The following is a 13,869-nucleotide window of genomic DNA, read 5'->3' as shown; positions in this document are numbered from 1 at the left end:
GTTTACAAGACTTCATCATCCTAGCCCTGCTGGGCCCTGTCACCCCTGTCTTCCCACACACCTCACTCTTTACACTCAAGAGTTCCCTTACTCTGACAGACATGGCAGCTTCCTGAGTAATGGGTGCCCTGAAGGGTTTCCAGCTGTGACTTGTTCCCTAACCAGGGTCCAGCCCAGCTGGACAAGGGGCATGTGGAGTGGTGGCCTGATTCACCTGGATCTTTTCCTCAAGGCTTCTGTTCCTTCAGCTCTCGGATGTTTGGATGCTCTATGGGGCCAAGGAGACTGCCTTATGTTCAGAGAGAGTGAACAGTAATGTCATTGAATGTTACTGGAAGTGTTTCTTTAATGTGTGTACAGGCCTAATGCAAAGGTGGATGCCCCATGTACTATCTCATATGAGATACCACCAGATATGTAGAGCTTCCTGGATGTCTTGGCCCAGAAAGTCATCCTAATGGACACTAAGCCCCCTCACTCCATTGTGGAATGTGTGGCTTCAGGGCACACAAGAGAGCAGCACAGAGGGGGAAGCTCTTGGCTGGACTCTTCAGTGATGAGTTGTGGACAGCAGGCTCTTGGCCTCTCATTATTTTGCTTGAGGAATTCCTGACTTATAAGTTGAGTCTTATCCTCAGTTTTGTTAAAATTCCTCTTCAGCTGCCTCATCCCCAAGTAGATGAGCTGCTCTTTGAGGTGGATTTATCTGGAAGACTTCCTTCTGAGGTCTATTCAAATCAACCCTCTTTTAGATGACAATGAACGCCATGCGGTGGTTTCATGATTGATACCAAATACCTGGGAAGGCCATATGTCCTTCACAAATATCTAGATGAGGATGTCATACTGAGTTTTCCACCATATTTTCCACTACATATCTATTAGAATGGATAAAATCTAAAACACTGACAACACCAAATGCTGGTGAGGATGTGGGGCAACAGGAACTCTCATTCATTGGTGCTGGGTATGCAGAATGATCCAGCTACTTTGGAAGACAGTCCAGCAGGTTCTTCAAAGCTACACATGGGCTAACCATATGTCTTAGACTAGATGCTTTCGAAAAGCAAAACCAGTGAAGTACACATGTATATATATAGACAGAGAGTTTATTCTCAAGAAAACGACTCATGCAATTAAAACCAAAAAAAAAAAAAAAAAAAAAACCAATCCCAGTGCCGTAGAGTCGATTCTGACTCATAGCGACCCTATAGGACAAAGTAGAACTGCACCACAGAGTTTCCAATGAGCGCCTGGCAGATTCGAACAGCCGACCCTTTGGTTAGCAGCCATAGCACTTAACCACTACGCAACCAGGGTTTCCCATGCAATTAAAGAGGCTGGCAAATCCCAAGTCTGTGGGTAAGGCATCAGTCTGGAGGCTTCTCCTGATTCACACAGCTTCAAGAGGTGATGAACCCAAGATCAGCAAGTCAGCTGGCAGGCTGCTGGCTCAGGGGTTGTGAACGCAAACGAATCCCAAGATGACAGGAACTACTGGGGGTCAGAGGATGATAAGCCAGATATAGGATCTGGAGCAAGCAGGCGAGCTTTGCAAGAATGTCCATATATATTGCAAGCAGGCCACATCCCTGAAGAAATTCCCCTTAAACTGATTGGCATATCAAATCAGATGACATCATGGAGAATGACTACATCATTAAATAACTGCCAAATACCATCAATACGTAACTACCAAACTACCTCATTACATAACTGCCAAACCACAGAATCATGACCCAGCCAAGTTGGCACAGAACTTTAACCATCACACCATGTGACTCAGCAATCTTTCCTCTCAGTACTTATCCAAATAAGTTGAAAATGTATGCTCACATAACAAAGCTGCACAAAAGCAGCTTTTTTCAAAATTGCCACAAACCGGAAGCAACCAAGATGTTTTCCAGTGGGTGCACGTATTAACAAACTGTGGTACATCTAGATGATGGAATCCCACTAAACAATATTTAAAAATTGACTTATCAAGCCATGGAAACTGAAGGGTATATTGTAAGTGAATGAAGCCACTATAGAAAAGGCAAAACTAGAGACAATAAAAAGATCAGTCTGTGCCAGGCGTTTGAGCGCGTGAGAGGGAAGGACTGCCAATCCACTCTCCCATGCCAGGCTACCCCTGTCCACTACAGCAGGGCGCAAGTACGCTGGGGAAGGCAACTGTTCAGGGAATAGCTTCCTGAGACAGAAAGGGGAGACTGCGAGGCATCAAAGGTGTCCCTGCAAGGGTCTCCTCCCGGGCATGCACGGTGGATAAGATGTGACCCCAGCAGGTCTACCTAGTGGGTGTGGGGGCATTAACTATCAGGTCAGGTGGAAGGCTGGCATCTGGCTGGTTATGCACCTCATCTGTGCATACTACCTCTCTGCAGAGCTGGGGATACACAGAGCCTGCCCTCACGGGATTCCTCCAGCGGGAGAAGAAAGACACTGAAGAAAACAAAGCTGGCTGGGGGGCAGGAGCACACCTGGGCGGTCAAGAAAGCCTGAGGGTAAATATGATGACCGAACAAAGACTGATGGCTCCTGGGACAGTAAAAGGACTTTCTAGTTGTATGATGCAGCACGTGCAAATGTCCGGAGGCAGGTGTGTGTGGAGTGGATAGGCAGAGACAGTGGTTGAGTGGCTGCAGACAAAGTCTGAGGCCACTTGGGACCTAGGGTCCAGGTGAGACATGTCTGCCTGAGGCAGATGGCAGCTGGACATTATTCAAAAAGCGAAGGAAAGCACACCAAAGACCTCCTCACCCCCATATCCCCACCCTCTAGAGCCCCAACAAGTACTTTACACTTAAGGTAGGGTACATGGGGTCTAGAGACACGTACACCTCCCATGGGGACCAAGGCCCTGACAGCTCCCCTGAAGCCCAGGCACTGTGGGGCGACTCCCCCAAGACGGCACAATTCTGGGTTCAAAGGTGACATTAGGGCAGTAACTTTTCATAGTTGGCCTGCAGACCCCCTAGCTTCTGTGGTCATCAGAGAAGACATTCATTCACATTGCCGCTATCACTTCCTCTGTGGAGGCACAGGTGCTGGTCAGGAGGTGCTAAAGAGGAGTGCGGAGGCTGTGCTGGACAAAGATCCACACCTCAACATCCTCTTTACAGCTGAGAGGTGCATGCTTAGGGTGGAGTCACCTGTCTAGAGACAGAGGGCCTCCGGCCACCCTGACTCTGCTAGCTGCCTCAGGGCCCAGTGACTCCGGCCAGGTGAGGACGCGTCACATGTCACGGCGTTCCTCCCGAACACCATATACCTGTCTGGCCCAGGAAACAAGTCCCAACCACGCCCTCCCCTGTAGGAGCCGCCAGGACACACCATGACTTGCAACTTGAGGCTGGGGCCCCTCCCTCCGCAGCGGTCGCCACAGCTGCACAGGAGTGGTGTGCGGTCCCTGCTGGTAATGTTGAAAATGACACCAATATAAATGTACAAAGCGCATACGTAGTGCACATAAAATATCTGGTCAGGCAAGGCCAAGCTAAGAGCAGTTTACCTCGAGGTAGTTGGGCAGGCAGGAAATCTTCAGTGTTACACATCTGAAAACTATTTGATACATTTTGCAAACACCATGTCTATTTATTTTGACATTTTTTAAATACAGATATCTTTGTGTGTGCAACAGGCTGACTTTTGAAAGCAGCGTTTTTCAAAAAAAAAAAAACAACAGCAGCAGCAAAAAATCAAACTCTTGGCGGTGAAGTGGATTCCGACTAATACTGACCCTATAGGACAGAGTAGAACTGCTCCATAGTAGGGTTTCCAAGGAGCGCCTGGTGGATTCAAACCAAAGGCCTTTTTCTTAGCAGCCTTAGCTCTTAACTACTAAGTCAGCAGGCCTTCCATTTTTGATAAAAATCCGTTAATAAGGGCCAGTTCAGCACATGACAGGGTTGGGCCAGCGGAGGAGGCTTAAGTGGTGGGGCGGGACCTGGGTGGGGTGGGTGGTGCAGGGACTTTAAGGTCCTCAGCCACCCCTGTCTGGGCGTGGAGTATGGGGTGAGGAGTGGTGGAAAGGACACCAAGCACAGGTCTAAATTGGAAAGATGGAAACTCATTCACCACAGAGAACTTTTGCTCAGAGCAGTGGACTTCGCAGTTAGCAGGAAAGTGCAGGGAAGCAGGATGTAGGAGGTGCAGTGCAGGAGGCAGGGCTTAGACAGTGACCAGGCATGGGAGGTAGGTTGTTTGAATGGGGCGTGGCTGGTGCACAAGCAGGGTGGGGACGGGGGCAGGAACAGCACAGGGCGGGGCCAGATCCTATCTCCAGGCCCCCTGGATTTCCTGGGCCTGCAGGTCATTGAGGTCAACAGAACTTTATTCTCACCCTTCTCATCCACAGGAATCTTTTTGGTGTCCTGTGGATCACAGCTGCTGCCTGCCTAATGTCTCAAACTGCAGGGTCAAAGACTAGTGAAGTGTCGGCCACATCATATTGGAAGCTGAAACATCTTCCTCATCAAAAGGGGAAAAACTATTAATTCAAAGGCCTTTCTGAGGGCAGGTGCAGTCTTCTGAGCTGTGAGGCTGGTGTGACTCAAACATCCAGGTCGTGGAACATCAGAGAGGACGTGATGTGGGGCAGGGGTGGGGTGCTAGGCAGTCCGCAGAAACACTGCCTGTTGAACTATTCTTACCTTCAGGAGAGACTACAGCCCCAGGTAAGCACAGTGCTTGTAGAATGGCGTTTTCATGAGGGCCACTAAGCCTGATGAGGTGGCCCCTCTACCTGGACAGCAGTGTGAGCCCATGTCTTCCCTGGTGGTAACCGCCCCTCACCCCTCAGGCAGCTCCAATGGCCCCAGTGCAGTGAGCATCCAGCGGCGTGAGTATCCCAACATCTATTTTACTTACAGGCTAAGAGCAGAAACGCGGTGAGATCTCAGAGAAGTGGAGGGGGTGTTTGCATAAGGCTGGGGCTGCATGGGGAGCAGGGCTGAGAGGTGGGGCCAGGTAGCAGTGTCTTAAAGTTAGGGCAGTGAATGTGCCTGAGAGATGTTATTTGTTCACTTTTAAGAATAAGGAAATACAGGCACAGCAAGTCCAGTAATTTGTTCATGTTCGAATACCTAAGTAAATGGGTTGGCAGGAACTTGACTCCAGGTCTCCGCCAGGGGAAATACAGGAGTACCCAGGCAAAAAGGAGATTCGTAGCCGCAAGGGAAAACGGGACCAAGACTCACATCCTGCCACTAGGAACCCTCCTGTGGGGTCCTTTACCTCACTCCTCTCCATGGGCAAAGACCTGAGGACCCCCAGAGGTCAGGGATCCTTTTGTCCTGACTCCAAATTAAACAAATCCAGGTATTTAAAAGCTGGGGGTCTCCACAGCACTTTAAATCACACACCTAGAAATGTGATCCTGTCAGGGCCATGTGGGGTTTGACAATTACATCTGCACAGTTGGAACCCTGGGTTTAAAAGTGAAAGTCTCAACTGTAATTGAGAAAATACCAGCTCTACACTACTTTGAGGTGGTTATTATTACTACATTTAAACCAAAAAAACAAAAAGAAAACCCCAAACTTGTTGCCATGCACTCGACTGAGACTCATAGCAACCCTACAGGACAGAGTAGAACTGCCCCACAGGGTTTCCAAAGAGTGGCTGGTGGGTTTGAACTGCTGACCTTTTGGTTAGCAGCCGTAGCTCTTAACCACTGCGCAACCAGGGCTCCTAAAACAGAGATTTAACTAAATATCCCTTTTTTGTCCCCCCTTCAGACACCCCATGAATAAAACAAGTGCTTAGACACAGAAGGATTTAAGAATGGTTAACAAAATCAATAGCATAATTTAATGGAGACACTGAGAACCGCAGATCTGTGGCTGAGAAATCCCAGCCCCTTCTGGCTCTGTGTCCTTTCACAGATCCTTTGTTGTTAGCTGCCCATTAGGCTCTACCCCATGGCAATCCTATATATAACAGAATGAAAAGTTGCTCGGTCCTGTGCCATCTTCACTATCATTGGCATGTTTGATTCTCAGTGGACAATATCCTGTTCTGATCTGTAGGATGTTCACTGGCTAATTTTTGGAAATAGATGCCTAGACCTTCCTTCCTAGCCCATTGTAATCTGGCACCTCCACTGAAACCTGACCATTTAGGTGACCCTGCTCGGATTGGAAATACTGGTGGCATACCTTCCAGCTACCACGGCAACATGTAAGCCACCACAGTACAACAAAGTGACAGATGGGTGGTGGCTCACAGAGACTAAATGACAACAAACAAATGCAAACCCATTGCCATGGAGTCCATTCCGACTCACAGCACCACCAAAGTACAGAGTACAACAGCCCCATAGGATTTCCAAGGTTCTAAATCTCTATGGAAGCAGACTGCTACATGTTTCTCCCAAGCAAGACTGGGGGGTTCGAATCACCAGCATTTCAGTTAGAAGTCAAGTGCTTCAAACACTATGTCACCAGGGTTTCTGCACAGAGAGTAAAAACCAAAAAAAGAAAAAAAAGCCTCATTGCTATCAAGTCAATTCTGACTCATAGTGACCCTACAGGACAGAGTAAAACTGCCCCTTAGGATTTCCAGGGAATAGCTGGTGGATTCGAACTACCGACCTTTTGGTTAGCACTTGTAGCTCTTAACCACTACACCACCAGGGCTTCTCACGGAGACAGCCTACGTGAAATACCTGTCCATAAACAGAAGGGCCTTAAATTGCTAGGAATTGTATCACTGATATTAAAGATGAATATTTGAACCATATGTTCAAAACAAAATTTTCAATCTACATACAAAATGAAAAAACAAAGACTTTAAGGGGTTTGGTTCTTTTCGTCCCCACTTGATGAGCACAACCTAACAAGGGGCAATTAGGCGAACTGTCAGGATATTTACACACAGTTACTGACCAAAGAAGGAGACCTCGTGGTGCAGTGGTTAAGTGCTTTGCTGCAAACTAGCGGTTAGAACCCAAAAGACCCTACAGGAGAAAAGACCTAAAGATCTGTTCCCATAAAGACTGTAGGCTAGGAAACCCTATGGGTCAGTTCTACCGTGTTCTATATGGTCACTATGATCGGAATGGACTCGACAGCACACAACAACGTTGACCAAGGACATTCTGAGACAAAAGTTAAACGGCTACCAACCCTCCTGAGCTCTACCGCACACATGCACAGCTTTTGCCAACGCCTATGCCTTGGCCTCCTCGATACTATAAACTGCGATAGACGGATATCCAGTATATATTCAGTAGGAAAAAGTATACTTATGTGAAGAAAACATGATAAATAACGTATTTATGTATTCTGGGGGAGGGATTTCTGAGAAACACTGAAAGGTTACACAGGAAACAGATGGAAACAGAAACTTGTGCTGATTATTAACACAACACAGATGGTATAGGAGGAAGTCGGCCTTCTGATTACATCTTTTCATATAGCTTTTAAATTCTGAACCTTGGGAAAGTTTTACGTGTTAAAGGAGTAATTCAAAAGGAAAGCATACCTGGATATTAAATGTAAACACAAACAAGTAAACATAACAACATGTCAAACTGCCACCACCCATCTGTGAGTTGGTCATACTGTGGTAGCTGGTATGCTGCTGATGCAGGAACCTATGCCAAAAATATTTCAATACCAGCAGGGTTACCCATACTGGACAGGTATCAACGGAGCTTCCATACTCTGACAGCCTAGGAAGAAAGGCCTGGCAACCTACTTTAGAAAATTAATGAAAGCTTATGGATCACAACATAACACTAGTCTAACATAGGGCTGAGAAGATGACCCCCAGTTTGGAAGGCAATACTCAAACATACTGTTTTAGTTAACTAGTGCTGCTATAACAGAAATACCACAAGTGGATGGCTTCAAGAAAGAAGTTTATTCTCTAACAGTCTAGGAGGCTAGAAGTCCAAATTCAGGTCAGCTCCAGGGTAAAGCTTTCTGTGTCAGCTCTGGAGGAAGGTCCTTGTCATCAATCTTCCCCTGGACTAGGAGCTTCTCCATGCAGGAACCCTGGGTCTAAAGGACACACTCTGCTCCCGGCTCTGCTCTCTGCTCCTTTTTTGGTGGTACGAGGTTCCCCTGTCTCTCTGCTCACTTCTCTCTTTTATATCACAAAAGAGATTGGCTCAAGACACAACCCAATCCTGTAGATTTTGAGCCCAACCTCATTAATGTAACTACCACCTATGCCTCCTCATTAATATCATAGAGGTAGGATTTACAACACATAGGAAAATCACATCAGATGACAAAATGGTGGACAATTACACAACAGTGGGAATCATGGCCTAGCCAAATTGATATGCATAGTTTTGGGGGACACAATTCAATCCATGACACATATCAATGACCGCAAAGACAGTGAAGGACTGGGCAACAATTTGTTCTGTTATGCATAAGGTCAAGGAGCCCTCCTTAAGCACTTGGTTAAGTACTTGGCTACTGATAGAAAGCTTGACAGTTCAAACCCAACCAGCGGCTCTACGGGAGAAAGACCTAACAATCTGCTTATATAAAGATTACAGCCAAGAAAACCTCACAGGACAGCTCTACGGTCACATGGGGTCGCTATGAGTTGGAATTGACTGCACCGCACACAAAAACATACATAATGTCACCACAGGCTGGAGCCAACTCAATAGAACGAAACAATATCAAACTAACCACATAACCGTGCAGAAGAGAGTCTGTACTCAGGCCAATCTTTGAGCACGGTAAGCTTGTGTTAATATCCTTATGGAAATGTATAACCAGTAAGTACAAAAAGAGAGGCGGAGAAACTCAACACTTCATAGAATATGTTTTTATTTAGTAGTACTGTAATTATATTGAAACTATTTCAGTGTTATTAGGAACCAAGGTTTAAAAAAAATACTAATATAAAATAACAGAAAGTGACAAGATTTCCCCATTCACACCATTTACCCTATGAATGTTCCCACTTCAACCTAATAAATTAGCCTTGAGCAAATATTTTTGAAAATCTTTAGAATTCTTGTCTGAAATCCATCCTCCTGCCCTATCTTTGCTTTCCAACGTCCTCTTAGTAAGGTTCTACTGCCCCATGTCACCCAAAACTCACTAAAAAAACCCTTGCTTCACTTTACTCTTATGAGCTGAAGTCAGACTTACGTTGAGGTCTCTCTGCTATTACAACAGCCTGAATAAAGTTTAGTTTGCCTACTTAACAGTGTTCAGCATCATTTCTTTCAAATTAAAAAAAAAAAAACTTATAATCTTAAATTTATACTGGGAATAAGAATATGTATTTGCGATGTAAGAAAATATGAATTTTAGACGTTCAGCAAAAGGCCGAGAAAACACTGACTGAATGGCAACAGGTTTTGGTTTAGCACTGAGCCCATGTATTGCACAGACATGCATTTTCAAAAAGAACCGGCAATTTGGGCAGAAATTGTTGATTCCAGCTCTGCAACAGGAAAAGTACAAAGTGATCCATGGACTTCTCTGGATTTCAAACACTAATAGGGTTGTACCAACAACCGATGTGGCTTGTGTAACTAAGAAACTGAGTTAACTTTAATTAATTTAAATATAACACTAAACCTGACTCAATTATTGGAAAAGTATGTTTGGAGTAACCTGGGATTATGAATATACTTTTTCAACTGTAAAATTTATGAGATTTCTGCTTCTGGATTCTGGAATACTGATGGCAAAAGAAAGGAAATGTAAAATGTCCCATAAATAAATTTGTATTGATTATTCTACTTGTTAATTTCATTTACAATTTTTACATGGACAATAATTGAATACATTGGGTTAAGTAAATTTTTTCATTAAAAATTACACACTTAAGTTGTTAATTTTTTAATATGCCTCTGGTGGCATAGCGATTAAGAACCCGGCTGTTAAACAATAGGTAGATAGTTTGAATTCACCAGCTGCTCCTCAGGAACCTTCTAGGGCAGTTCTACCCTGTCCTATACAGTCGCTAATAGTCAGAACTGAGTCAAAGGAAATGGTTAATACGGCTACTAAAACATTTTAAATTACATCTTTAATTTGCATTACACTTACACAGAACTGTGCTAGACTCAATGTCTACATTACAAAAAATACAGACGACAAACTAAACAAAATTGTGACAAAATACAGTGAAACCTGTGAGAGCTGGATCTCAATGCGGCTGCCTTGTTTTCTGAGTCTCTGACAGGTTTCTGACTTTCACATGCTCTGCTGTCACAGGTTTTAATGTAACAGAATGCTACAAGACAGTCAGGAGAACGTTTCTGTTTAAAACATATTAAACAGATTTACAAACAAAAAGGCAACGTGGAAATCTTATTTTGATACTAACTTCAAAAAACCAAACAACTGTAATAGATACTTAATGGACAGGTGGATATTTTATTTGTTTCATGGAACAACAAAGATCTGGGTTTTTTTGGTAGGAAACTGGCCTTATTTGTACGAGATGCATGCTTATATTAAAGGGTAAAGTAAATGTCTGGAACTGAACATTGGTTGTTTCATCAGAGTAATTTATGTATATGGAAAAATTCCTTATTTTTATAAAGCCTCACTCGACTGTGAATTTTTATAAGATTAGTGAGGTTTGAGAATGCACAAAAGAATTCCCATATTCCAGGTATTCAAAATATTTCTCTTCAGGGTGATTTCTTATATATTCACTGAGAGATGAGAAATAACAAAATTCATTCCCACATTCCTTACATTCATAAAGTCTCCCCCACTATGAGGTTATTTATGTTCAGCAAGCACTGGAAACTGATAAAAGGCTTTTCCACATTCCTTACATAAGACCTCCTTCCACTGTGAATTCTTTAATGTGCAGTGAGATGTGAGGACTGATGAAAAGGTTTTCCACATTCCTTACATTCATAAGGCCTCTCTTCTTTATTAGTCCTTATATACTTAGTAAGGTTTGAGAGCTGACTAAAGGCTTTCTCACATTTCCTTACACGCATAAGGCCTCTCACCACTGTGAGTTCTCATATGTGTAGTGAGCTGTGAGGACCAACTAAACGCTTTGCCACATTCCTTACATTTATAGGGCCTTCCTCTACAGTGAGTTCTCATGTGTGTAGTGAAGTGTGAGGACCAACTAAAGGCTTTGCTGCATTGCTTACATGCAAAAGGCCTTCCTCTACAGTGTGTTATATGTGTAGTGAGGTGCGAGGACCAAATAAAGGTTTTGCCACATTTTTTACATTTATAAGGCCTCTCTGCACTGTGAATCCTTTTATGTTCAGTGAAGTGTGAGGACTGACTAACGGCTTTCCCACATTCCTTACGTTCATAGGGCCTCTCTCCACTGTGAGTTCTTATACATGCAGTGAGTTCTGATGACTGACTAAACGCTTTCCCACACTCCTTACATTCATAAGGCCTGTCTCCGCTGTGTGTTCTTATATGTGACTTAAAATTTGAGGACTGATGAAAGGCTTTCCCACATTCTTTAAATTCATAAGGCTTATCTCCACAGTGAGCTCTCATATGTCTAGTGAGGTGTGAGGACCGAGTAAAGGCTTTCCCACATTCCTTGCATTCATAGGGCCTCTCACCACTGTGAGTTCTCATATGTCTATGAAGGTTTGACGGAGAACTAACAACTTTGCCGCATTCCTTACATTCATAAAGCCTCTCTCCACTGTGAGTTTTTATATGTACAGCGAGGTATGAGGACCGACGAAAGGCTTTCCCACATTCTTTACATTCATAAGGCTTCTCTCCATAGTGAGCTCTAATATGTGCAGTGAGGTGTGATGTCTGACTAAAGGCTTTCCCACATTCCTTGCATTCATAAGGCCTCTCACCACTGTGAGTTCTCATATGTCTACGAAGGTTTGAGGGATGACTAACAGCTTTGCCGCATTCTTTACATTCATAAAGCTTCTCTCCACGGTGAATTCTTATATGTGCAGTGAGGTCTGAGGACTGACTAAAAGCTTTCCTACATTCCTTACATTTATAAGCCCTCTCTCCATGGTGAGTTCTCATATGCCTAGTGAAGCCTGAGGAATGACAAAAGGCTTTGCCACATTCTTTACATTCATACGGCCTCTCTCCACTGTGAATTCTTATATGTGCAGTGAGGTCTGAGGACCGACTAAAGGCTCTCCCACATTCTTTACATTCATAAAGCCTCTCTCCACTGTGAGCTCTCATATGTCTAGCAAGGTCTGAGGGACGACTAACGGCTTTGCCGCATTCCTTACATTCATACAGCCTCACTCCACTGTGAATTCTTACATGTGTAGCGAGGTCTGAGGACTGACTAAAAGCTTTCCCACATTCCTTACATTTATAAGCCCCCTCTCCATGATGAGTTCTCATATGACTAGTGAAGGTCGAGGGAAGACGAAAGGTTTTGCTGCATTCCTTACATTCATACATCCTCTCTCTGCTGTGAATTTTTATAGGTGCAGTGAGGTCTGAGGACCAGGTAAAGGCTTCCTCACATTCCTTACATTCAAAAAGCGTTTTTCCACTGTGAATTTTCAAACGTGCAGTGAGGTCTGAACACTGACTAAAGGCTTTCCCACATTCCTTACATTTATAAGCCCACTCTCCATTGTGAGTTCTCATGTGTCTAGTGAAGCTTGAGAAATGACTAAAGTCTTTGTCGCATTCCTTACATTTATAAAGCCTCTCTCCATTGTGAGTTCTTATATGAACTGTGAGGTCTGAAGACTGAATAAAGGCCTTCCCGCATTCCTTACATTTATAAGGCCTCTCTCCACTGTGAATTCTCATATGTCTAGTGAAGCTGGAGGAATAACGAAAGGCTCTGCCACATTCCTTACATTCATAGCGTTTCCCTCTAGTAAAAGTTCTCACAGGAGTGCGGAGGTGAGAGGGACAACTGCAGGCTTCTCCACATTCTTTTCCCTGATAGGCACTGGATCCAGAGTGGGAGCTCATATGATACTTAGGTGGGGAATGAACAATCAAGGATCTTCTACACTCAATGCATTCAGAGGGATATGCTTCCACTGGAGATCTCTGGAACATGAAAAGATTTGGAATCCGACTGAAGGTCTGTTCACATTGATTGTCTTCACTAGTTTCACAGATGTTCCCTACCATTTGTTTTCTCTTAAAAACCGACAGGATGCTGTTGGAGAAAAATTTATTACCATTTCACCATCACCATACACAGTAAACATGTATTTTTTTTTTGCCCTTCATTGTCTCATGACTCAAAGATTAAATCATCTGGCAGAGTTGTTACCATTATTTTCACAGTGTTTCTAAAATATGGGGCTTTCTCATAATTGTACATTAGGGAAATATATCTCAAAAATTCAATATCTGACCCACATTTATGGAGATTTTGCACTGTGAAATTTCTGTGAACACACTATATTAGAACTGTTTACATACATATATAAGATATGTGGATACCACAAAAGGTTTGAACTCAACTAGAATCTAAAGGTTCGTGGTTTGAAAACACCCAGTAGGACTGCTATGAGTCGGAAGAGATTCGATGGCAACAGGTTTGCAATACATATGTACGTGTGTGTGTGCAAATGTGTGTATGATTTGCAAACCCTATGGGGTAGTTCTACACTGCCCTATAGGATCGCTATGTTTTGAGCTCGAACAGATTCCCAGGTAAAGGGAGTATGGATATGTACGTGTGCATCTTAAATGTATGTGTGTGCATGTGTGTTTGTGTATGTATACTTGCTGTAAGGCCCTGCTGAGTCAGACAACTGGACCTCACAGTGAACCCATATAAAAGAACAGAAGTGCCCCATAGGATTTTCCACGTTACAATTATTAATGAAGCAGACTACCAGGTATTTACCCTGCACAGCCACTAGGTAGGTTCAAACTGCCAATCTTTTAGTTAGCAGTGGAGTGCTCAAACATTTGTGCCACT

At 43.9% G+C, this 13,869-nt stretch overlaps 1 protein-coding gene across 6 annotated transcripts in view; it reads right to left on the bottom strand.

The window, feature by feature from the left end:
• Positions 1–4,431: 4,431 nt before the first annotated feature.
• Positions 4,432–13,869, bottom strand: part of LOC100674189 (zinc finger protein 91-like) — a 51,645-nt gene continuing 42,207 nt past the window's right edge. For 5 of the 6 annotated variants that reach the window (XM_064279431.1, XM_023539712.2, XM_064279433.1 and 2 more), the window contains one exon: positions 4,433–13,095. In XM_064279431.1, the coding sequence (XP_064135501.1) occupies positions 10,926–13,095 (2,170 nt within the window). In that variant the 3' untranslated portion in view covers positions 4,433–10,925. Of the gene's footprint in view, positions 13,096–13,869 lie in introns of all 6 variants that reach the window. The other variant, XM_023539713.2, reaches the window with a different exon arrangement.

The sequence above is a fragment of the Loxodonta africana genome, chromosome 2 (genome assembly GCF_030014295.1).
Source record: "Loxodonta africana isolate mLoxAfr1 chromosome 2, mLoxAfr1.hap2, whole genome shotgun sequence".
In the NCBI taxonomy this organism is placed as follows: domain Eukaryota; kingdom Metazoa; phylum Chordata; class Mammalia; order Proboscidea; family Elephantidae; genus Loxodonta; species Loxodonta africana.
This window is presented reverse-complemented; position numbering and strand designations above follow the sequence as displayed.